Source organism: Dipodomys ordii, unplaced genomic scaffold (assembly GCF_000151885.1).
Source record: "Dipodomys ordii isolate 6190 unplaced genomic scaffold, Dord_2.0 Scaffold71, whole genome shotgun sequence".
Taxonomy (NCBI): Eukaryota; Metazoa; Chordata; class Mammalia; order Rodentia; family Heteromyidae; genus Dipodomys; species Dipodomys ordii.
In genome coordinates, this window is record NW_012267287.1 from 1,977,504 (window position 1) to 2,001,503 (window position 24,000).

The window sequence follows — 24,000 nt, forward strand, 5'->3', positions numbered from 1 at the left end:
GGGGTAAAGTCAGCTGCAAAAGACTGGAAAATTCACAGATGTTGGAAGGGGCTTCAGTACCTGGGAAAAGGTCAGAGAAAAGGTGCCAGACTTTTGACATGGCAGGAAGAACTGGATCCAGTCTGTACAGTTCTTATTGGGCATGGGCAGAGTGGTTCTGGGATTGATTACAGGCATTCAGTCAACAAACTGATGCCTAAAACCAGACAGCATTCATCCAGGAAACAGATCCCAGTGGACACACTGATGCCTTCTAAAGCAATCAAGCAAATGAAACCAACGAGAACAGCCGGTGTTCTTTTTACTATCTCATATTACTTTTCAGGCCTCAGGCTCTGATTTGTTAGTTTCTCATTCTACTTAATCAGGAAGATAGAGGTGAGATTCGAACTTTTTTTTTTTTTTTTTTGGTCTGTTGTAGGGCCTGAACTCTGGGCCTGGGCGCTGTCCCTCAGCTCTTCAGCTCAAGGCTAGTGCTATACCACTTGAGCCACAGCACCACTTCTGGCTTTTACTGCTTATGTGGTGCTGAGGAATCAAACCCAGGGCCTCATGCCTGCAAGACAAGCACTCTTCCACCTTCTTTTTTTTTTTTTTCTTTTTTTCTTTTTTTTTGGGTCCGGTCGTGGGGCCTGATCTCTGGGCCAGGGCGCTGTCCCTCAGTTCTTCAGCTCAAGGCTAGCGCTCTACCACTTGAGTCACAGTGCCACTTCTGGTTTTTTGTTTTTTGCTTATGTGGTGCTGAGGAATCGAACCCAGGGCCTCAGGCATGCAAGGCAAGCGCTCTACCACTGAGCCAACTTCCCAGCCCCCGAACTTGTTTTTTCTAGAACACTTAAAAATCATATTACCAGCCAAGAGCGAAGAGACAAACGGTACATGGTCTCCCTGATAAGTGGATGATAAATCCAAAATGTTAGGTGATACGACAAAACTAACAGGACTTAAGAAACAAAGAACTCCTGCTCATCTGGTTGAACCACTACTAAATATCCCCACGCTGCTGATCACATGTATGGTGTATAACATGTGAACACTGTTATATATTACAGACTGATAGACAATTTGCTCCAGGAAAGTTAGAATGAACTTGCGACTTAGAAACTATGTAATCAATCACAATCAAAAAAAAAAAAAACTTCGGGGAAGGGAGGGAGGGAGGGGATGGTAGGGGGAAAACAATGGAGGGGCTAACAATGTTCAAGAGTAAGTGTACTCATTACCTCACTCATGTAACTGTAACCCTCTGTATAGTATCTTTACAATAAAAAAAAATGCAAAAAAAAAAATCATATTACCAGGGGCTGGAAAGGTGGCTCAGTGGGAGAGTGCTTGCCCTGCATGCATGAGGCCCTGGGTTTGATTCCTCAGCACCACATAAGAAGAAAAGGCCGGAAATGGCTCTGTGGCTCAAGTGGTATAGCGCTCGCCTTGAGCTAAAGAGCTGAGAGAGAGCGCTCAGGCCCAGAGTTCAGGCCCCACGACCGACCAAAAAAAGAATCATATTATTAGTAATTCTTGTTAACTTGGGCAGGTTTTTTTCTTTGATCTAAACATTTATTTTTTGTATACTTTTGAAGCCTCTCGACAATCAGATTCCTCAGGCCCTGTCACAGCAAGTAAATCTTCCTCAGTGGGCAGTTTCTACCATCTCCCATCCTACCTCAGACTGCATGATGTCCTGAAGGCCACTCACGCCAACTACAAGGTACCAAATGTGTGGGTACTTTGATGTTTCTAATGGGTTGTTGGTCTTTTTCTTAGGATTTGAACTATATATGTATGGACATACTGTTAGAGATACGAATTATGATTGTTTTTACCAAGTTTGTCTTTCAGCTTGGCTTATGGTAGCTTTACCGATATTTACAGACACTTACAGATCTGGGATTTTTATAGTAGGGAAGTGATTTCTTATGGTTTATGGACTTCTCAGAATAGCTGGTGTTCATATGCAAGTGGGAGACCCTGGGGGCTTGGTGTGTTGGGTGTGCACCCTTGAGGCTCACCACAGCCTCTTTCTTAGGCCATTCAGCCAGGTTACAGGCATCTCATGTAGCTCTGTATGCAAGTTTCCTCTGCTTCGCCCTCTGAGGTGCACATCACAGTGCAGCAGCGTGCAGGTCTCCCTCATGGGTCTGCCGAGGGAAGACATGTGTTGCACACAAACCTGTTTCAGGTATTTGGAGCACATTAGCCCCCTTTCCATCTAAGGAAATTTTCCTATTGGGGTAGGGAGTCTTTTTTTTTTTTTTGGTCGGTCATGGGGCTTGAACTGGTCCTGGGCGCTGTCCCTGAACTCTTCAGCTCAAGGCAAGCGCTCTACCAGTTGAGCCACAGCACCACTTCCGGCTTAATTGGAGATGAGTCTCATGGACTTTCCTTGCCTGGGTTGGCGTTGAACCATGATTCTCAGATCTCAGCCTCCTCAGTAGCTAGGATTACAGGTGTGAGCCACCAGTGCTTGGCCAGTGTAGGGAATTACTTCAGAACCAGGTGACCTTTGAAGAATTTTTAAAGATTATGTCTCACAGTACTTGTACATGTCTCAATAAAGGGGTCCCAGATAGATACTCCTCTTTCACTGTACTAATAGATAACTTCTTAATTGGCTGGAAAATCATTTATAAACCTCCTGGCTTCTTTCTGAGGGATAGTGATCATTTTGAAAGATAAAATCTTGAATCATGCAGTGTGCCAGTGGCTTATACCTGCAGACCTAACAGCTCAGGAAGCTGAGATCTAAGGATTGAGGTTTGAAGTCAACTCTGGCAAAAAAAGAAGTCTGTGATACTTTTATTTACAATTAACCACCAAAACACTGGAAGTGGATGTGTTGCTCAAGTGTTAGAACATCAACTGAGTAAACATGCTAAGGGATAGTGCCCAGACCTTGAGTTCAAGCCCCAGTATTGGTCCTCCAAAAGAGAAGCTTTTCTTTTTTAAATTAAAAGGTATTTTGATAAAAAAAAAATGTATCATCACATTTTATGCAAGTCTAGGGCCTCTGTTTAGTATGTTCCACATGTCAGTCCATACAAAAAAGAATGTTGTTGTGGGGTTTTTTTTGGTCAGTTATAAGGCTTAAACTCAGGCACTGCCCATGAGTTCTTTAGCTTTAGGCTAGCATTCTAGCCCTACCACTTTTAGCATTGCAACTTCCAGTATTTGAGTGGTTCCTTGGAGAAAAAGTCTCACAGACTTCCCTGCCCAGGCTGGCTTTGAACCATGATCCTCAGATCTCAGCTTCCTGAGTATAGGATTCCAGGCATGAGCCACTGAGGCCCAGCTTGTTTTTATTTTGTTTTGGTTTTTAAAAAAAAAAAAACGTGTTTTAGCTTAGTTCATGTCATCTTTAGCTAGAGGCTTCATTCCTATGTTCCCAATGTTTGTTCTCCCTGTTTGCCGTTTTTTCCTCCCTGTAACCTTATTCCACCTTAATTTTGGCTTTCTTAGTCACTTGGATTTCTGCTTCCTTGGTTCTCTGTTCCTATGTTACTCCTCAGTGTCGCTGTGTTTGGAGTGGCTGACTTGTCCTGATACGTGTCTTATCATCTTCTCTTCCTTTCCTTCCGTCTTCACACTCCATATCACACCCCCTTTTTTTCTTCTCTGTGATCCTTTTCCTGTCTCTGGTCTCATTTATGTGGTTTCCAGTCTCCCAGGACTTGTTCAGTACTTCTTAAGCACTCATGCTGTCCCTTTTATCTTAGTTTGTTTTTTTTTTTTTTGGGGGGGGGTCCAGTCGTGGGCTTGAATTCTGGGCCTGGGCTCTGTCCCTCAGCTATTCATCTCAAGGCTAGCGCTCTACCACTGAAGCCACAGCGCTACTTCCGGCTTTTTTCTTTTGGCTTATGTGGTGCTAAGGAATCGAACCCAGGGCCTCAGGCATGCAAGGCAAGTGCTCTACCACTGACCCACCTTCCCAGCCCCTTATGTTAGTTTTTACTGCATGACTGCCTTCTCTGGGTACCTGAACTCTAGAATCCCACACCTCTCTCCTCTTTCCCCTTCTCAGTTATCTAGGGGAAGAAGTTGGAGGGGAGCCTCTTCCAGGCTCTAGCCCTCCATGACATCATCATATCAAGTCCCAGGGTCTCACTACAGGGACTCCTCTTCTTCCTCCTAGTCTGTTGGAAGCATACTAAAGTTGGTTTCCCCCTGTCCTATCCTCTGATTCTAGAAAATAGGAGAATTTCTGTATAAGTAAGCCGGATCCTTCAGAATCTTAATTTAATTGTAATAAGACTGATTTACTATTTTGTGGCAGGATGGGATGACTATCCCTGAAATAGCTAGTGAGTAGACACACCCAGATGGCCAGTCCACAGAGGCCTCTGGCTGCAGCAGATGGCATTTGTGTCTTTGTTGTAGATAACCAGAACTGAGGTGGTGCCAGTAACCCTGTGCTCTCTTCTTCCACCTTGCCAAGGTCACTTTGGATCTTCAGAACAGCACTGAGAAGTTTGGGGGGTTCCTGCGCTCTGCCTTGGACGTTCTTTCTCAGATTCTAGAGCTGGCGACACTGCAGGACATTGGGAAGGTTTGTGTTTCATTTCTTCCTCTCGAACCTGATGTCAGCCTAGCCCAGGGACCAGGATGGTACCTCAGGCTCCAGGCACCACAGCCCGGGAAGACTGCTCTCTGCCCCTGTGTACTCCTGTCCTGGACCTGAACACTTTCGTGTCCTAGCTATAAAATGCATGGGTTGGGGCTGGTAGAGGAAGAGTCATTTCTAATCATACCCTATTTTCTCTAAATCACATTATCTTATATTAAACCTAGTTTATTCTAGAATATTGGGTTTTTTAATGTGCTTAGTGAATCATTTATTTTCCCCTTGAGCTCTTTACATGGCAAAACCGGATTGAGCAAGTGTGAGTGACTGGCTCTCTTCATGTCTTAGGTTATGGCAGAGCTAGGAAACTCATGTTCTTTGATTCTTCCCTACTCTATTTTATAATGAAAGTCTCAAACATATATTCTGTGGTGGACACCATCACATCCCCACACAGATTCTTTAAATCCTTTAAGTTTTTCTTCTGTATTGTATAGATCCCCACTAATCCTCTATCAGCACGCCTCATGTCCAGTATGTTTTAAAGTGACTCACAGACAGTCCCTTTTCATTTGTTTATCCTCAACTAAAATGCAGTATAGTCTTCTTTCAGTATTCACTGAGGATTGGTTTAAGATTCCCATTCCAACTCACCCACTGCATATACCAAAATTCATTAATGCTCATATCCCTCATATAAAATGATGCAGTGTCAGGGGCCATTGGCTTATGCCTATAATCCTATCTACTAGGGAGGCTGAGATCTGAAGAGTTCAGGAGTTTAAGCAGGAAAATATGTGAGACTCTCATCTCCAGTTAACCAGCAAAAAGCTGAGAGTAGAGTTGTAGCTCAAGTGGTAGAGCATTAGCTTTGAACACAGAAGCTTAGGGATAGTGTTCAGGTCCTGAGTTCAAGCCCCAGGACAGGCACACATGAAAAAAGATATAGTATGTATCTATAGAATGTTCTTACACTTAAATAGTACGTATGCATCCTTTTGTATACTTTTTTTTTTTTTTTGGTCATTTGTGAGGCTTGAACTCTGGGCCTGAACACTGTCCCTCAGCTCTTCAGCTCAAGGCAAGCACTCTACCACTTGAGCTACAGTGCCACTTCCAGTTTTCTGGTTTTAATTATGATAAAAACAAGATCTCCTCAGGATAAGGATAGGAGGGGGAAAATGGAGGTGAAGGAAGAGGTAACACTGACCAGGAAGGCTTGAACATGGTAACATTAATGCCATTACTTTACACATTGTTGCAGATTGCTGTGAGACACTTCCAGGGGTCACTGGCATAATCACAGTGTTACATTAGGTGATGTGCTCAGCTGAATACATAGGCCAGAAGACATCCACAAAGGCAGGGCTTTGGACTCGTTTGCACACTTCCTAATTCCTAACCTAAAATATGATTGGAAGCATCATAGACCCTACATACTTGGTCATTGTTGAATAAACAAATGAGTGAAAAAATAGGTGTGTAAAAGTATTCAAGAAAGCAGCTTTCATATGCCTATGTAAATTTCATTGCCTTTTTCTTTTTGGTCAGTCGTGGGCTTGAACTCTGGGCCTGCGAACTGTCCCTGAGCTTTTCAGCTCAAGGAAAATACTCTACCACTTGAGCCACAGCACCACTTCCAGTTTTCTGGAGGTTAATTGGAGGAAAGAGTCTCATGGCCTTTCCTGCCCAGGCTGGCTTTGAACCATGAACCTAAGATCTCAGCTTCCTGAGTAGCTAGGATCAAAGGCGTGAGCTACCAGCACCTGGCTTAATTTCAATACCTTGTATGGATACTGTTCAGGATAATAAATTAAAAACCTTACATGTACAAAATGTAAATGGAGCCATCTTGCATCTTTGATTGCTGTGTAGGTTTCACAACAACAATGGATCATCTGTGAATTTCTTAGTATCTTACTTTTCTTTCCACAGTGTGTTGAAGAGATCCTTGGTTACCTGAAATCCTGTTTTAGTCGAGAGCCAATGATGGCAACGGTTTGCGTTCAGCAGGTAAGAGTGCCATTTCCTATCCTTGGTCCCACATCCTGCCCCGGCCTGGTACCAGAATGCTGCTTCCTCAGAAGCTGCTGCTGGAGATGTGTTCAGAAAGGATTGGGTGGTCCTAGCTGCCATTCTCTCACTTCCTGGATGATTGGAGGTTTTCCCCCCTCTCCACATCCATCCTAGAGCCCAGGACAATGGAAGCTGTGTTGGTCCCTTTCTGCTTTGCCCTGGTCTTCCTATCTCTGCAGGTCTCTGATCAGAATGCCCAGTCTCACATAGAAGCACAGGGAAACCCAAACTTGTGTCTGAGGCACCAGTCACACTGCACAGCAGGGTCTCCTGGGCAGCAGCAGGGATTCCTAATGAGAAATGCACATTATGAATTTTGGCTGGATTTACTTACTAGTTGGGAGTGTGAATCTTAAAATGTTGCTCATCTACAGTAAGTCAGCTGGTGAGCTGCTGATGCTTCAGTTCTTTCACTTCAGCTACTGAAGACGCTCTTTGGAACAAACTTGGCTTCCCAGTTTGACAGCTTATCTTGGAACCCCAGCAAGTCTCAAGGCCGAGCCCAGCGCCTGGGCTCTTCGAGTATGAGACCAGGCTTGTATCACTACTGCTTCATGGCTCCATACACCCACTTTACACAAGCCCTGGCAGATGCCAGCCTGAGGAACATGGTGCAGGTGGAGCAGGAGCATGACGCCTCGGGGTAAGAGTGTGGTGTGATCTGCCATTGGTGGGACACAGATGTCAGGCAAGGAATACTTGGCAAAAGCAGTAAAAATAAAAACAAGTTAGCCAGGGTCTTCTAACAGCTTCCTGTGTTGGAACAAGTTTAGGAAATACGGTTACTGCAAAGGTGAGTAAGGCATAGGCCCTTCTAAATGGCGCCCTGTCCAGCCAATGGGCTGTGCTTTGGACATTATGTCATCTCAGGCTGCCTGCAAAGCACTACTCTAACTCTTAAATTGTACTCATAGCAGTGGGGCAAACAGTGTGCTCACATATAGAAAGCATAGACACACAGGTCCTTTTCTTTTAGTTTCTTCTATTTTGTACCAGTAGTATGGCTTGAACTCAGGGCCTATGTAATACTCTTATCTTTTTTTTTTTTTTCCTCAATGCTGGAACTGTACCACTTGAACCACAGCTCTGCTTCCGGCTTTTTTGGGGTGGTTAATTGGAAATAGGAGTCTCATGGATTTTCCTGCTGGGGGTGGCTTCAAACTGTGATCCTCAGTCTCCTGAGTAGTTAGGAATATAGGTATGAACTACCTGCACCTGGCTTAAAAATGTTTTGGTATGGGTTTCACTATGTTGCCTAGGCTGATCTCAGGCTCGTGGGCCCAAGTAGCCTTCACACATAAACCTCAAAGGTTTTTTTCCTCAAGAAAATCAAATGTTGTCTTCCGAATGGCTGTCATCTCCTCTCAAATTCTAGAGACAGCACTGAGGAGCAGGTATCCCATAGCAGCACATGCGGGCTTCAGTAGCCTTTTTCAGGTGTTAGAACCAGTGCAGTCAGGCAGCCACACATGCAGTGTGTGGTACTAGTGCATGATGACCTTCTTAGTTCTTTTTCCCTTAGTCGTGTTCTGAGTTTGTGAACATGACAGTAGTTTCAACTGAGCATAGCTGAGGACAGAGGAGATGGAAAATAATCTTCTGTTTCTTTTTGCCCATTTATCAGATGGTTTGATGTACTCCAGAAAGTGTCCACCCAATTGAAGACTAACCTCACAAGCGTCACAAAGAATCGAGCTGATAAGGTAAATGCCCTGCAGCTGGAGTCAAAGTGAGCATGGAGCTTTGATACTATGAGTGTTCATTGAGCTTGGGACATCATAGCTATCAATTTCTTTCTTTTCTCTTTACTAGAACGCTATTCACAACCATATTCGTTTATTTGAACCCCTTGTTATAAAAGCTTTAAAACAGTACACCACTACAACATCTGTGCAGTTGCAGAAGCAGGTTTTGGATTTGCTGGCACAGCTGGTTCAGCTACGGGTCAATTACTGTCTCCTGGATTCAGATCAGGTTTGTCACTCTCCCTTGTGTCCTCATCAAGTAACGGTTATCCCAAAATAATACTGGCATTTACTGTAGAGAAATGGGAGGTTTGTCATGATTCCCCCTCCCCCCTGCCCCAGCTTCTTCCTGTTTGTCTGTTTCATGAAACTAGTAGATGCAGAAGGTCAGGTGTGTGGCTGACAAGCAGGTGTGGGCACCCTGGTCCTAACTCACAAGTCTGTGCCATGCTCCAATAGGATTAACAGACAAGAGTGGAAGGGTGTGGGGGCAGAAAGGGGTACACCAGATGCATAGGGACAAAAACTTTCAGGCCATAACCATGGTATCCAAAGGGAAGCAGGGCACTGATTTGCTGCATTCTAGAATGAAACCATCAAAGCTGCATTCAGTCTGCCTTTTTCCCCACATTTTCTTAGTTCTGACTCAGCAGAACTGGGAAACTGGTGTTCTCCGATTGCAGTTTAGACACTATGACCTCTTTGGGAATTCTTTATAGACAGAGAAAATAAATCAACTCCCCACCCTATCCTAGGCGTATCACATTTTTTGGAGCCTTTCTTTCCAAGTAGGAGAGTAATATTTGCTATTCCTTCTGTCTTCAAAGATCTCCTTTAGAATGACCCTTAATTCTGAGGGAGAACAGCCAAAGTTCGTCTGTGCCTTTGGGCCTCTGCATGGGTGTCAAACTCACTATAGCGAGTGCTTCACCTTGGACCCCTGTCTCACATGAGCCAAGCTCCTGTCCAGCCTCCCACCTGAGAGAAGTCTGTTTTCTTGCTGTGAGCACGTGGGCCTCCCTTTTGTTTTGGTGATTTCCATCAGCCTGTTCGTTCCCCTGGGTGTCAGGATCCAGTATTGAGTTTCAGATGATTATTCATTGCACATGTGCTGAACGTCAGCATCATACCCTGGGCCCTCAGAATCCGCCAGTGTGATTTCATGGGAACCTCCATGGTCTGTGGGAGCATCCTGGCCTGGCCAGGGAGCCATGGACTGCTCCACAGAGGGCAAGAGTGACTCCATAGCGGCACAAACCACCTCTGGTGCTCAGTACTGGATGCCCCTGTGTGCTGGAGAGGAGGCTGTCTCCATGCCCTGTGTGTCATTGGGGGTTGAACTGCTCTGTTTGCTACTTCCTGGAATAGATATGATTTTGAACGATACCTGATAGCCCTGGAATTAATTAATTTAAATTACTATTTGTTTGTGTTTGTGTGTTGGTATGAAGGCTTAAACTCTGGGCTTTGCTCTCTCATTCGGCTTTTTTCACTCAAGAGGCTTGTGTGTACCATTTGAGCTAGGTCTCCAGTTCCTTTGCGTGTTTTTGAAACAGGCTTCTCACTGTGTTGCTCAAGCTGGCTTTGAATGTGGAACCCTCTTTCTTCATCCCGTAGGTAGCTAGGATTATAGGCCTATATAGTGCATTCTCTGCTCTGTCATTATTTTCTTTATTATTTCTAAAAGTGTCACTGGATCTCAGGCGAGTCTTGAATTTGATCCTCCTGTCTCTACCAATTCAATACTAGAATTAAAGCAGTGAGCCACTTGTACTCAACTTGGTTTTAAAAGGATTGTTGGAAGTTCTCTGTTGTTACTGCTGTTACGGTGGATTTGAATTCTTGATTATCAAAAGTTCATCTGCTTATCTGTGGTCAAAATTTATACAGTTAGGCAGGAAGAAAAAAAACTTTTTTTAACATTGTTATCTTATTATTTATGTGAAACTTTTTCCTGATTATAGGTGTTCATTGGATTTGTGTTGAAACAATTTGAATACATCGAAGTAGGCCAATTCAGGTAATTGTATTTTGTTATTAGAGTTCTATCATTGTATTTATATGTTGTGAAGAAGAAAATTTACCTTAAAGTATTATTAGGCATCCTTTGAAATATGATTAGTATGCTAGACATTTTTTTACTTCTCTTAAAAATAAATAGAAGCTTTCTTAAGATTGGTTTATGAGTAGTTCTGTATCTGGTAATTACATATGTTATCAGTTTTCAATTTACATCTCAAAATTTTAATGATGACTTTTCACCTTGTAAATTACAACTTTTTTTTTTTGGTGGGTTGGTCCTGGGGTTTGAACTCAGGGCCTAGGTACTGTCCCTGAGCCTCTTTGTTCTCAAGGCTAGTGCTCTACCACTTGAGCCATAGTGCTACTTCCATTTTTTTGTGAGTAGTTTATTGGAGATAAGAATTTCAGGCAGGACTTTCCTGCCCTGAGATGGCTTTGAACTGGGATCCTCAGATCTCAGCCTCCTGAATAGCTAGGATTACAGGTGTGAGACACCTATGCCTAGCTGATCATGACTTTTTCTAAGAGAAAACTTTTTTGTTGTGTGTTTTTTTTTTGGGGGGGGGGGTCCAGTCGTGGGCCTGAACTCTGGGCCTGGGCGCGCTGTCCCTCAGCTCTTCAGCTCAAGGCTAGCGCTCTACCACTTGAGCCACAGCTCCACTTCCGGCTTTTTTCTTTTTGCTTATGTGGTGGTGCTGAGGAATCGAACCTAGGGCCTCATGCATGCAAGGCAAGCACTCTACCACTGAGCCATCTTCCCTTTTGTTGCTTTTGTATGTGTGTGTGTGTGTTTGTGCCAGTACTGGGGCTTGAGATCTAGGTTGGCTTTTTCACTCAAGGCCAATGTTCTACCACTTGAGCTATATCTTAAGCTTTAGCCTTTTTCTGGTTAGTTGGAAATAAGATTATTTCCAATTTGTCTGCCCAGGGTTGGCTCTGATCCTCAGATCTCATCCTCCTGAGTAGCTAGGATGACAGAAGTGAGCCACTAGCCACTTGGCCAAAAGCATTTTTAAAGTAAGCTTTTAATAAAAGCAGTGATTATTCAGTTATTAGCTACAGCTTTTCCTTACTATATATTAAAGCTTTAGTGCATTTTTGCAGTGCCTGTTACAGGTTTATAATCATAGAAGATTGCCGTTCTTTATTTTCTGAAGTACTTAATAAGAAGTTTGTGGAACACTGTGTAGAAGGAAAGTGTTTTTGAGTTTCTCATACCCAGGTCTTACTCTGATTATGTGGAACCTTGATTGTGTGGTTTTAGGCATTATACTTTTCTCTTTTTAGTGTTCATTTGTTCGTGAGTGAAGGGACAGTGGAGAATTAGGAAGATTTCATATGCTGGGCATCCAGGGCTGTCAGGTACCTTCTGCTTGGTCCAGCAGACACATTCTCCATGTGCACGGAGCCAGGACACTGTTAAAAGTGCAGAGTAAAATTAGATTGCTGAATCTTTTTTACCTCAGAACTTTCACCACCTCTTGATGTTGAATCTTCAGTTAGTTTATGCTTTTCGTATTGATCATGTGTCCTTAATAAGAAGAAATGTCTAAATGGATGTTTTTGTTTCCAGGGAATCAGAGGCAATTATTCCAAACATCTTTTTCTTCCTGGTATTACTATCTTATGAGCGTTACCATTCAAAACAGATCATCGGGATTCCTAAGATCATTCAGCTGTGCGACGGCATCATGGCCAGTGGGAGGAAGGCTGTGACACATGGTAACAGGATACCCCTTTCCCTATCTTCAGTGTCATGATATGCCCAGCAGTGTTAGTCTTCTTCTACCCACTTTCAACTCTGTGAGTGCCCACTTTCACTGTGTGTGCACCTATAATCTTAGCTACTCAGGATGCTGAGATCTAAGGATCAGGGTTCAGAGCCAGCTTAGGCAGGGAAGTCCATAAGATTTTATTTGCCATTTACCACCAAAAAGTCAGATTCACCACCAAAAAGCTGGATGTGGAGTTTAAGTAGTAGAGCATTAGCCTTGAGCACAAAAGCTCTGGGACAGCGCCCAGGCCCTGAGTGCAGTTTAAACCCCAGGACTAGCACCCCAAAAAAAGATAAAGATAGATTCTGAATATAAATTCCCTTGTTTGTTTATAGAAAACACAGTATTTGTAATTTTTTTATTCTTCTTTTTTTGGGGGGGGAGGGGTTGTAATCAAATCTATATTTTTCACACTTGTTAGGCAAGTGCTCTGTCATTGAGCTACAACCCCAGACTCAGAAATTTTACAGTTCTAGCTTGATATAAATCTACTTTGTTTTCTATTTCACGGGTATTAGGCTAATTTAGTGGGCTTTTTGTTTTTTTGGATGTAGTGGGGACCTGATTTAGTTGGGGCTCTTTGCGGGGGAGATAAATATTCAACCAAGTTTTTTTTTTGTTGGTTTTTTGTTGGTTTTTTTTTTTTTGGGGGGGGGAGGCTTGGGCAGTGTCCCTCAGCTCTTCAGCTCAAGGCAAGTGCTCTACCACTTGAGCCACAGCACCACTTCCGGTTTTCTAGTGGTTTATTGGAGATAAGAGTCTCACGGACTTTCTTTCCTGGGCTGGCCTTGAACCTCTATCCTCAGATCTCAGCCTCCTGAGTAGCTAGGATTACAGGCATGAGCTACCAGCACCCGGCTCAACCAAGTTATTTTTCATGATAAGTCCACATGTATCCTGTATACAAATGCACTGCACATTTAAGTAATGACTAGCAAAGCACACTTATTGTTAAAGCGGACATTCCTTTACCCTGGCACCTCATCACAGTGCCCGCCTGAGGATGAAGCCAGCGTTGGTAGATCATTTCACCTGAGCTTAAGTAGGAACCACACAGCCGGCCAGCTGTTCAGGTAGTCCCTTCAGCCCGTGAAGAGAGGTGGTGTGTGTCTTAAGGATGTACTATGAACCTTTTTCTTGAACTTCTAAAACTGGTCTTCAGTATTTCCCTGTTGGCTCCTGCCTGTGTCTTTGCCAGGAATTTGGAGATTCTTGACATTTGGTAAGGATCTATCTTAAGACCCTGTGAGGGTGGCACTGCCACACAGAGCTTGCTCCTGGGACACTTGTCATCTGAAGGAAGGTCAGCAAGTGTGTCCTTGTGGACATATTCATCATATATAAAAATGCTTGCGTGCATGTCACTGACAGGACACATGTGAACATGCCAGGGTCCCCTGGGTTAAAGTCTCTATCTGTATGTGTACATTGTGGGCAGGGTGCACAATGTGCAGTGTGCTTTGCGGGTCATTGTAGGTAGAAGTGTGTGTCCATGACACTGAGGGTCAGCAAGTATGCATACACACACTTATCATCTGATTATACGTGTGTGTGTGTGTGTGAGAGAGAGAGAGAGAGAGATTGAGATTGAGATTGAAGGTCAGTGTGTGTCACCAAGTATCAGAGAATCTATATGTGTGGTATCACCAAAGAGTGTGAGCGTGCTGCTGAGTCATATTGTGTGGTGTGCAATTCAAGTCATTTCTGTGGTAGTTTTTTCTCTGTATGGTTTTCTTAGAATAGCTAATTTTATACAGGGAAAACCTCTTTTATCTAATTTAAACAGTACTTTACTAAAACAGTATAATAATCTACGACAGACTCAAATGTATTCTATAGGAAAAATACTGATTTGTTTCTAAGTTAATCAAGTAGATTATGAATTAAATCATGTTGCTGTTTTGCTTGTTTGGATATCTTAGTTTTCAAATAGAGTTTTAAATATGAATTTCCTCTTTTTTTGGTGCCTTTTTTGGGGCTGGGCTCTGTCACTGAGCTTTTGTGCTTCAGGCCTAGTGTTCTACCACTTACCACTTGGAGCCACAGCTCCACCTCTGACTTTTTTTTTTTTTCCTACGTAATTGGAGTCTCAGGGAGTTTCCTGTCTGGGATAGCTTGAACCAGGTTCTTCAGATCTCAGCCTCATAAGTAATAATTAGGATTGTAGCTGTGAGCCTCCAGCACCTGGCTTTGGGATACCTTTTGTCAGAAATGACATTGTGTTTGTTACAGGAATCTTAGTTTTCTTTTTTTTTCTTTAAATCTTTAAAAATCTTGTAAGTGTTCAGAGAAGAACTTTATCCTTCTACAACAATACCAAGATAATTTTACAACATTCACTGGTAATCTTAATTCATCCCTTATTATAAACCAAACAAAGAGTTTTTCTTTATTTCTTGAAAATATGATGGAGCTGTTGAAAACTGTCTCCCAAATCTAATCTTCTTGTAAAGCCATCTTGCCTTCCCTTTTGTGCCCATAGCCATACCAGCTCTGCAGCCCATAGTTCATGACCTCTTTGTGTTAAGGGGAACAAATAAGGCTGATGCAGGCAAAGAGCTTGAAACCCAGAAGGAAGTGGTGGTGTCGATGTTGTTGAGACTCATCCAGTACCATCAGGTAAGAGGAAAGAACGGCAATAGTCATTTATACATCACTGGAAGGAAATGCTAGGGAGTCCTGTGTATTATATATTGGATGTTACTTTGGACCACCATCAGGCTCTCTTGGGACTGGGAGAAGGCCAGGAGTGACTGGATATGTAGTGAGGTTGGATCTTTAAAACTTGCACAGCCCCAGAGGCCACTGATACCTTGCTGACAGTTATCCATCATTCAGGATACTAAATGTGGCCAGAGGTATTTTGTTTAAGACAGGGTTCAAGAATCAGTTAGTTGCCAGGTTCCAGTGGCTCACGTATAATTCTAGCCACTTAAGAAGCTGAGATCTGAGGATCATGATTTGAAGCTAGTCCAGGCAATTACCTACCAAAAAAAAACTTCAAACAGATGTCACTCTTGTGGTAGAGTACTAACCTTGAGCATAAAAGCTCAGGGATAATGCCCAGATCCTGAGTTCAAGCCCCAGGACTGGCATACAAAAAGAAAAAAAGAAAAAGAATCAATTAGTTGACAGTGTTGTCAGAAAAGTAGAATAATTGAAATCTGAAATAATTTAACGGCTTTTTTTTCTTTTTGTTTTCTTTTTTTTTTTTAATTTCAACTTAACAGAATTAAGCTCTGTTTTCTTTTAGTTAGTTTCTGGCCTTGTTTTCCTTAACCTTGAACAAGAATTTAAAACATTTTGGAGTAGTCTGAGTGTAGAAATGTAGCTTTCTTGATTTTTCTGTTTCTTGAAACTTACACTGTTGCCTGGTGTTCACTTAGTTAGTTCTTTTTAGCTCTCAGTCTTTGAATCTTTATGAAGCCATAAGGTCTTCACAAAAGAAACAATACTATCTTGTGCATTGGGGATTGTGCATTTATATTTTGTTCGATCTGTGTAGCATTATATACCTAATAGTTTAATTACGCCACATGATTACAATAAAAAATAGTGACGGAGTGGTGTGTGTGTGCAGCTGAACTGGCAGGCACAGCAGGGCTGGTAGAGCCCTGGAGAAGAGGGTCGTGACAAAGTCTCTCTCAGCACATCTCATTGAGACTCTATCACCTTCTTAAAACAACGGGGCAATAAGTTCCTGTGTGATATAAGTTCTATACCTGGCCTCTGAAGAGAGAAGCCAATGGAGATGAGGTAGTTGGAGGAGACTTTATAGAACTTGTTCCAGAGGGGGCTGGGAAGTTGGCTCAGTGGTAGAGCGCTTGCCTTGCATGCCTGAGGCCCTGGGTTCGATTCCTCAGAACCACATAAGCAAAAAGGAAAAAGCCGGAAGTGGAGCTGTAGCTCAAGTGGTAGAGCGCTAGCCTTGAGCTGAAGAGCTGAGGGACAGCGCCCAGGCCCAGAGTTCAGGCCCACGACCAGATTCCCCCCCCCCCCCCAAAAAAAAGAATTTGTTCCAGAGGTGGATATGTGTTCTACACCATTTACATTTTAGAAGTCAGGGCTCGCAAACTTCTTCTGTGAAGCAGTAGGTCATAAGCATGAGCAGCTTCGCAAGTCTGCAGTCTCCTTCGCAACAGTTCATCTCTGTCAGACAGGGTCAGCGTGAACATGGATAGCACATTACAAAAGCAGGCAGCAGGCTGGCCACCCCTTGTTACCATACCACTGCCCAGTTACAGATGCTGTTGTATAGAAATTATTGTTAATTAGCTTATCCTCAGCCCTGTGCAACTCTTGGAAATAAATGTTCCTTAATAGAGCACCTTTGCAAACAGCAAAAGAAATGAATGTGCACAGAGCAGCAGGGCACCGCAGAGGGTGGATACCTCACCAAACTTACTACAAGTTTAATTTTCATTGTGTGCCTTATCATTGATCATACAATTTTATAAATCCCACAGAAGCAGTAATGACTGCAAGTCATACTAATGATGGTGCAAGTTATGCAACTCCCTACAGCAGCTTGTTGCTCCATCACTTGTGTTTCCCTCTGGTTTCTCCACATTTGTGTGGATCTCCATGGGGATTACATCTGTTTGAATTCCAGAGCCTTCCAGCTGAGTGGGATCCGTGTGGGAAGTAGACTTGTAGGAACAGAAAGATTGTGTGGGCGAGAGGTTTCCTAATTGCATACAAACACTCTTGCAGGTGCTGGAGATGTTCATCCTTGTCCTGCAGCAGTGCCACAAAGAGAGTGAGGACCGGTGGAAGCGCCTCTCCCGGCAGGTCGCCGACATCATCCTGCCTATGTTAGCCAAGCAGCAGGTTTGTCACCCGGCCCTGGTTTGCTGTTGTGTAGTTTTGTGGGTTGTGATCATCAAATCATAGTAGACTTATGCTTTGATGATAGAATTATCAGAATTTGAACACAAGATCCCATGCTTGTTGCGCTTTCTTGCTCATGGATGGCACTCTTAACACTGAGCCACACCTCCGGCCCAACTTTTAGCTGGTTCATTAGTACAGGGAGTCTCTTGGGCTTTCCTGTCCAGGCTGACTTCACATTGTGATCTTGTATTTCTCAGTCTCCTGATTAGGATTACAGGCCTGAGGCACTGGTACCCAGCCTAGATGAATTTCTTTTTCCATAATAACCCTCTCTGGTTGGGGTTGAAAACAAGATCTGGACCCTTATCATTTCTACAGTCACTTGGTTACCCATCGTTGAATCAGAATTTCAAGAATCAAATGACATAACTGGTTATTCTAAAAAATGCAGTGGGAAGCCAGGCGCTGGTGGCTCACGCCTGTCACCCTAGCTACTCAGGAGGCTCAGATCTGAGGATCACGGTTCAGAGCAAGCCTAGGCAAGAAAGTCTGTGAGACTCTTACCTCCAATAAACCACTAGAAAATCAGAAGTGGTGCTGTGGTTCAAGTGGTAGAGCGCTTGCCTTGAACTGAAGAGGTGAGGGACAGTGCCCAGGCCCAGAGGTCAAGCCCTACAACCAACCAAAAAAAACAAAAAATGCAATGGGAAGATCTGATCTCTCACTTGTGCCATATCAGTGGTTCTGGACCACAAGGACTCCAGGGCGCGGGAGGCTGTGCCTCTCCCAACACCATTGTAAGAGTGGCGGAGGGCTGCGGGGTGTATACACTGCCACCAGAAAGCCTACCAGCTCCCTGCTGTGGCTGGGCAGCATTTGTCTACATTAAACAAGTGCGAGTCACAGTTTCTGGCACTTGCTAAAAACGTATATATACGTAGACTGAGCAGGTAATTCCATGTTGTAATTCCATGGTGGACCATGAAGGGGCACGTGGTGAGATGGACAAGCAGTGTTAGGAGTGAGCAGGGGGGCCCCCAGGCCTGTTGGTAGACATGTTTACATGGGAGTTTATTTACTACAGGTAAATAAGCCTGAATTCATACAAATGCCCAGCTCAACATCTGCTTCTGTGAATGTCTGATGTTTATTATATGAAACTCTTGGCAAGGTCTCTAGTCAGTACCCTAATACAGATGTGAGTTATTGCAATAATGCTTAGCAGTCATGTGGGTACTGGCAGTGGCCACATTAATGAACAAAGCAGTTAAAAAGTACTTATCATCAAAGATTAAGAGTTTCATTGGGACAGATACTGTATAGAAGATCAGATAGAGCAGTGAATGAATAAAGTATACACAAGTATCAGGTGGTAGTAAGTACTGTGCAAAAAATTGAGGAGGAAGGCCTAGAAGTGAGGGCTACATTCCATTGGAGACGAGAAAAGGCCTTACCCAGAATGGCTGCTGACACTTGAGTAAAAGGGAGGGAGGGAGGGACAGGAATGGAGGGATGGGAGGGATGGAGGGTGGGTGACTAATGAATACCTGGAAACAGCAGTCAGCTGTGAGGAGGCCTGGGGCTGGAGCCTGCCTGATAGGTTCAGAAGACCAGCCTGGTGGAGCAGTCACAGGAAGAAGGCACTTTGGCTTTACAAAGGAGCAAGGTGATATGATTTGAGTTTTACCTGGATTATTTTGATTGCTAAGATGAATATAGGCTCCCAGAGTGGTGTACAGGAGCCGTCCCATGGCAGAGTGTACTCACCATTAGTAGCATCTTTGGACACAATATAAAAATAGGACCAACGGATATGTGGATGTGGCTTGTGAGGGAGAGGCGCTGGGTTAGTAACTTCAGGGTACCTGTGGAGGTCCTATGGACAGAACACAGAGACTGGGAACGGAGACCCCTCGTTCTGTCTGCTCAGTGGACACACCTTGGAAGGGTGAGACTGGCCTCTAGACAGGATCCCAGAGGGGTGGATGAGGTGGATAAAGCTGCTGGAGAAAAGCCCTGGTCTGAGCCCACTGGATCGGGCTTCATAGAGCTCAGACAAGTATGGAGAAGGCACAGCCTCTTTGTGGTAGAGGTGAGGAACCTCAGATGTGGGATTCCTAAAGCCAAGCATGGGAAAGACTTTCCATGGAGGAGCAAGGGGGTGGATGTGGGAGTCCTGGGGTCTCAGCTGGCATTGCCAGGACTGGGGCACTAGTGAGGGATTTTGGAGAAGCAGACAGAGCAGAATTTCAACAGGAAGAGGATGTTGGAAAGAGATGTGCTAGATGAGGGAACAGGAGGAAGGGCAGCACCTGTGGAGAGAGGAATGGGAAGAGTCATTGGCACAACCAGGACCCACTACTGTAGACCACACCGGTGGAGGTGGCGTGTGGACATGGGGATTCTAGAGGAAGAGGAGGTGGCACTGAAGGAAGTATTCACCCTCAGCAGTAACGGAAAGTGGGACTTGGTCAGCAGCAAGTACTAGGGGAATGATTGACTGCATTGTGCTGTAGGCTTAGTTTGTAATCATTTGTGTCCATTAAAAGTTAATAGATGTTAGGGTAGAGGCATGGCTCAGATGTAAGAGTGTCAGCCAGGGAGCAGAAGCACCAGATAATGAGTTCCATTCTCAGCCAAAAAAAAAGGTAACAGGTTTTGTAGGCAGTTGCCTTGGGAGTTCTCCATTGTATTGTTAAGTGAGAAAAGGCGAACACCTACCTAATACGGTTTTTCAAAACAAAACCCTCTGTGAAGGTAGGTATGTGCTTGCAGGGACATGGGAAAGTTCAGATAGGGAAATGTGCTGCTTTGTTAATATTCGTGGCTGCCTGGCGAGGTGGGGTGGGAAGGCTGTGTGTGCTGTCCCATGTGCTGTCTGGAGGTACTGGGAGAGGGGCAGGGCACAGAAGGCTGGTCATTGCACCTCCGGTTCTGTCCATTGTGACACCTTTGTGTATTGGAATCTTTTATAGAAGGTTTTTATTGTGGAATAAATCCAGCCGAGCCTGGGGGAGTGGTTTAGGTAGTATAGTGCTTGAGTATCTGAGTTCAGTCTCCAGTACCATGAAAAGAGGAAGAGAACGGAGTGAGAGAAAAAGGGAGAAGTGCAGCAGACACCATGCTGTCTTAAAAGCTTCTAAGGGGAGGGTGCTACTGGCCATGGTGGTGGGTGCCCTGGAGATACAGAGCCTGCTGTCTGTGAAGCTGCCGTTCCGTTGGCCTATGTGGAAATGTCTGCTGTTCAATTCTGCAGATGCATATTGATTCTCATGAAGCCCTTGGAGTGTTAAATACCTTATTTGAGATTTTGGCCCCTTCCTCCCTCCGTCCTGTGGACATGCTTTTGCGGAGTATGTTTGTCACGCCAAGTACAATGGTGAGTCACCTGATGCACCCAATTTGCCTGCGTGGGAAAGAGGGTTGGAGCACAGCGCTGCCTCAGTCTCGTTTGGGGGCTCAACATTCCTTTCCCACCTCCCCAGCCGCCACTGGTGCTACCGCTGTCACCACACTTGGAGAACCGGGGGCGCAGGGACTCACTGCAGGAGTGATACGATTCATCTCGTAGGGGAACTGACGACCTGGGAAATTGTAATCTTTTTCTTTCTTTAATTATGTATTTTCTTTCTTTCAGGCATCTGTGAGCACTGTTCAACTGTGGATATCTGGAATCCTAGCCATTCTGAGGGTTCTCATTTCCCAGTCAACTGAAGATATTGTTCTTTCTCGTATTCAGGAGCTCTCCTTCTCTCCCTATTTAATCTCCTGTCCGGTAATCAACCGTTTAAGAGATGGAGACAGTAGCTCAACAATGGGAGAACACACTGAAAGGAAACAAGTGAAGTGTTTGCCAGAAGAAATATTCTCAAGGTATGCGTTCTGTCTAACCTTGTAATGCGTAGCTTTTGGGAGGTCACATGGTGACTGCAGACAATTTTAAAAAGCTAAAAGTGGAGTCATGACTTGAATGGTAGAGTGCCAGCTGTGAGCAGGACAAGCCGAGTGAGAATGCGAGGTTCTGAATTGAAGCTTCAGGACCAGCACAAAGCCAAAAAGCCCCACACATACAGATGTCATTTTGAAGGTGGTGTGGTTGCTTTCATGCGTAAGCGAGGAAGGTGGAATACAGGGAACAACGTCACTGAGCCAGAGTGATGGGGCCGGGAGCCAGTGGCTCATATCTGTAATTTTAGCTACTCAGGAGGCTGAGATTTTTAAAGATTGTGGTTCAAAACCAACTTGTTCTGGAAGGTCTATGACTCTTTTCTTCAATCAGCCACCAAAAAGCTGAAAGTAGAGGTATGGTTCAAATGGTAGACAACCAGCCTTGAGCAAAAATGCTTAAGGACAATGTTCAGATCATGAGTTGGAATCCCAGTGTGCACATGTGCATGCACATACAAGTAATGGTAATGAAACATTCTCTGCCACTTTGTTTAGTGTACCTTTTTTACATTACCTAACGTACTGTGTCTATGTCCCATATATACTTGGTTTACACGCGCTGTGACAGCTGCCTGTTCACTGTCGCCCTCTCCCTGTGACAGTCAGTCACCTGCTCAATGTCATCCCGTCCCTGTGGTGGTCACCTGTTCACTGTCGCCCTCTCCCTATGATGGCTACCTTCTCACAGTCTGTCTCCTCCCCACCCCCATCTCTACCACCACCACCCTCCTACACCCCCCCCCCCCCCCTCTTCAGGTTTCTGTTACAGCTGGCTGGTGTTCTTCTAGAGGACATTGTTACAAAACAACTGAAAGTGGAAATGAGTGAACAGCAGCATACTTTCTACTGCCAGGAATTAGGCACACTGCTCATGTGCCTCATCCACATCTTCAAGTCTGGTAGGCGATGAGGAGTCATCTTTGTGGTGTTTCAGTGTCTTCTCTCCTGCACAGTGTGCTCTTAGGACATGGGGCTGTGCTGTGGAAGCTCTTCTGTGTTTGCTGTGCCATTTGAAAATGTTTTGCTAATGAAAAGAGTAAATCTGAGACCATGTGGTCCAGCAGTTGTACTTATGGGGAGATGCCCAAAGAAATGGAAGCAGGGTGAGTGGAAGAGATTTGTGTGCCAAGCTGATGTTCACAACAGCAACTGTTACTCACAGTAGCTAAGCTGGTGACACGTCTGGTGTCTGCTGTGGGATAATCGATACACAAAAGCTGGTGTGTATGTGGTGCATTAGGTAGCTGGACTGTCTAGAAATGGAGTTTTCATCTTGAAAAGGGAAAATAATTCTGACATATGTTACAACATGGGTGACTCTTGAGGGCATTTCGCTAATAAGCCAAACACAAAAGGGCAAATGTTGGATCTCATTTTCATGAGACACTTAGAGGACAGACAGGATAGGTGGTGGTGCTGCTGGTTGGGCAACATTGTCAATGTATTTAATTCCAGAACTGTATACTTAAAAGTGGTTATGATCCCAGCTGCTAATGGCTCAGGCCCGTAATCCTAACTATTCAGGAGGCTGAGATCTGAGCATTATGGTTTGAAGCCAGCCTGGGCAGGAAAGTCTGTGAGACTCTTACCTTCAGTTAACCACCAAAAAAGAAGCCAGAAGTGGAGTTGGGTCTCAAGTGGTAGAGCACTAGCCTTGAGCCAAAGAAGCTCTGGGACAGCGCCTAGGCCCTGAGTTCAAGCCCCAGGACTGGCAGAGAAAAAAATAGTTATGCTGGTGGTTCACGCCTGTAATCCTAGCTGCAGAGGAGGCTGAGATCTTGTGGTTTAGAGTCAGGCTGGACATGCAAATTCAAGAGATGCTTAATAACAAGCAAAATGCCTAAAGTGGAGGTGTGACTCAGGTGGCCGATTGCCAGTCCATGAAAAATACTTCTTGAGCTTTCATTTTGGAATCAATGAGTGAATAAAACTCAAAATTAATTATGGTTTCAAGACAGAAGGAATATGTTTTCAGATTTGAAAAATAGATCACATTGTTTGCCTCCTGTGATAATGTCTAAATTTTCAGAACAACCACAACACCCAAAAAACCTTTTGTGGTATTTGTGTCGCTCAGTTACCAACAAGCCAAGGAGCAAGTGAGGGTACTGTGCTGCTTCACGGCTGTGACCCAGTTCCAGGAAGGCCCTTTGTGGCCTGTGCTCAGTGACGTGTGACACTGTGTTGGCTGTCTCCTTAGGTGTAGCTGTGTCCAGGCTTCTGGAGCACCCAGCTTGGAGAGTCTGGAGAATGTGGCAGTGTTGAGCAGCAGAGGGGAAGACAGTGGGAGGGACAGGCATTGCTTTCTGGCCTGAGTAGAGTATGTATTTCTGCTTAGAGAATCAGACTTCTCTAAGTACCACGTACTCTGACCATGTGGCACGGGAAAGAGCCACCCATGCATTTTTGATGTGAAGTCTTCATGTAGCTATGTGGTGCTAGGCTGAGATGACAGGAGGCAGCTTCCCATAATCCATTTACTTTGGTTCTAGGAATGTTCCGGAGAATAACAGCAGCTGCCACTAAACTCTTCAGCAGCGACAGTGGTGAGGGCAGCTTCTACACCCTAGAGAGTCTGAACACGCGCGTGCGCTCCATGGTGCCCACGCACCCGGCCCTGGTGCTCCTCTGGTGCCAGATCCTGCTGCTTGTCAACCACACAGACCACTGCTGGTGGGCAGAGGTGCAACAGACTCCCAAGTAGGTACATGGCTCCTTCAGCCCAGGGTGTCTGCCAAGTGCTTGGCTCAAGATGCTCCGTGATTTGAGGCTTGACTACTCTGAAGGCGTTTTCAGTTTCCATTCTTCGTGAGGCTTTGTGGAATCCTGGCGGTATTATTAATCTTCCTTTCATAGGCACTGTATTGTAGGGGAGAATGTGGTTTGACTATCGGCATTCAAAGCGAGCAGCTGCTTTTTCAACGTGATCGTCTTTGACAGGTTCTTGGACACTTTTTGTCTTGCTTGATGCTCTTGTCGGGCCATGTCCCTCCTGCTAGGTTACAGGATTTAAATTAGTTCCACAGCGAGACATGTTGTAATA

General features: G+C 44.5%; 1 protein-coding gene across 1 annotated transcript in view; it reads left to right on the plus strand.

Annotated features, from left to right (window-relative positions):
• Positions 1 to 24,000, plus strand: part of Htt (huntingtin) — a 116,213-nt gene that overhangs the window by 56,748 nt on the left and 35,465 nt on the right. The window contains exons 28-41 of the mRNA XM_013023885.1: positions 1,581 to 1,708; positions 4,433 to 4,543; positions 6,494 to 6,571; positions 7,054 to 7,277; positions 8,259 to 8,337; positions 8,447 to 8,608; positions 10,344 to 10,399; positions 11,975 to 12,123; positions 14,659 to 14,795; positions 16,890 to 17,006; positions 20,266 to 20,388; positions 20,647 to 20,882; positions 21,714 to 21,856; positions 23,450 to 23,657. Of these exons, the coding sequence (XP_012879339.1) occupies positions 1,581 to 1,708; positions 4,433 to 4,543; positions 6,494 to 6,571; positions 7,054 to 7,277; positions 8,259 to 8,337; positions 8,447 to 8,608; positions 10,344 to 10,399; positions 11,975 to 12,123; positions 14,659 to 14,795; positions 16,890 to 17,006; positions 20,266 to 20,388; positions 20,647 to 20,882; positions 21,714 to 21,856; positions 23,450 to 23,657 (1,951 nt within the window). The remainder of the gene's footprint in view (positions 1 to 1,580; positions 1,709 to 4,432; positions 4,544 to 6,493; positions 6,572 to 7,053; positions 7,278 to 8,258; positions 8,338 to 8,446; positions 8,609 to 10,343; positions 10,400 to 11,974; positions 12,124 to 14,658; positions 14,796 to 16,889; positions 17,007 to 20,265; positions 20,389 to 20,646; positions 20,883 to 21,713; positions 21,857 to 23,449; positions 23,658 to 24,000) is intronic.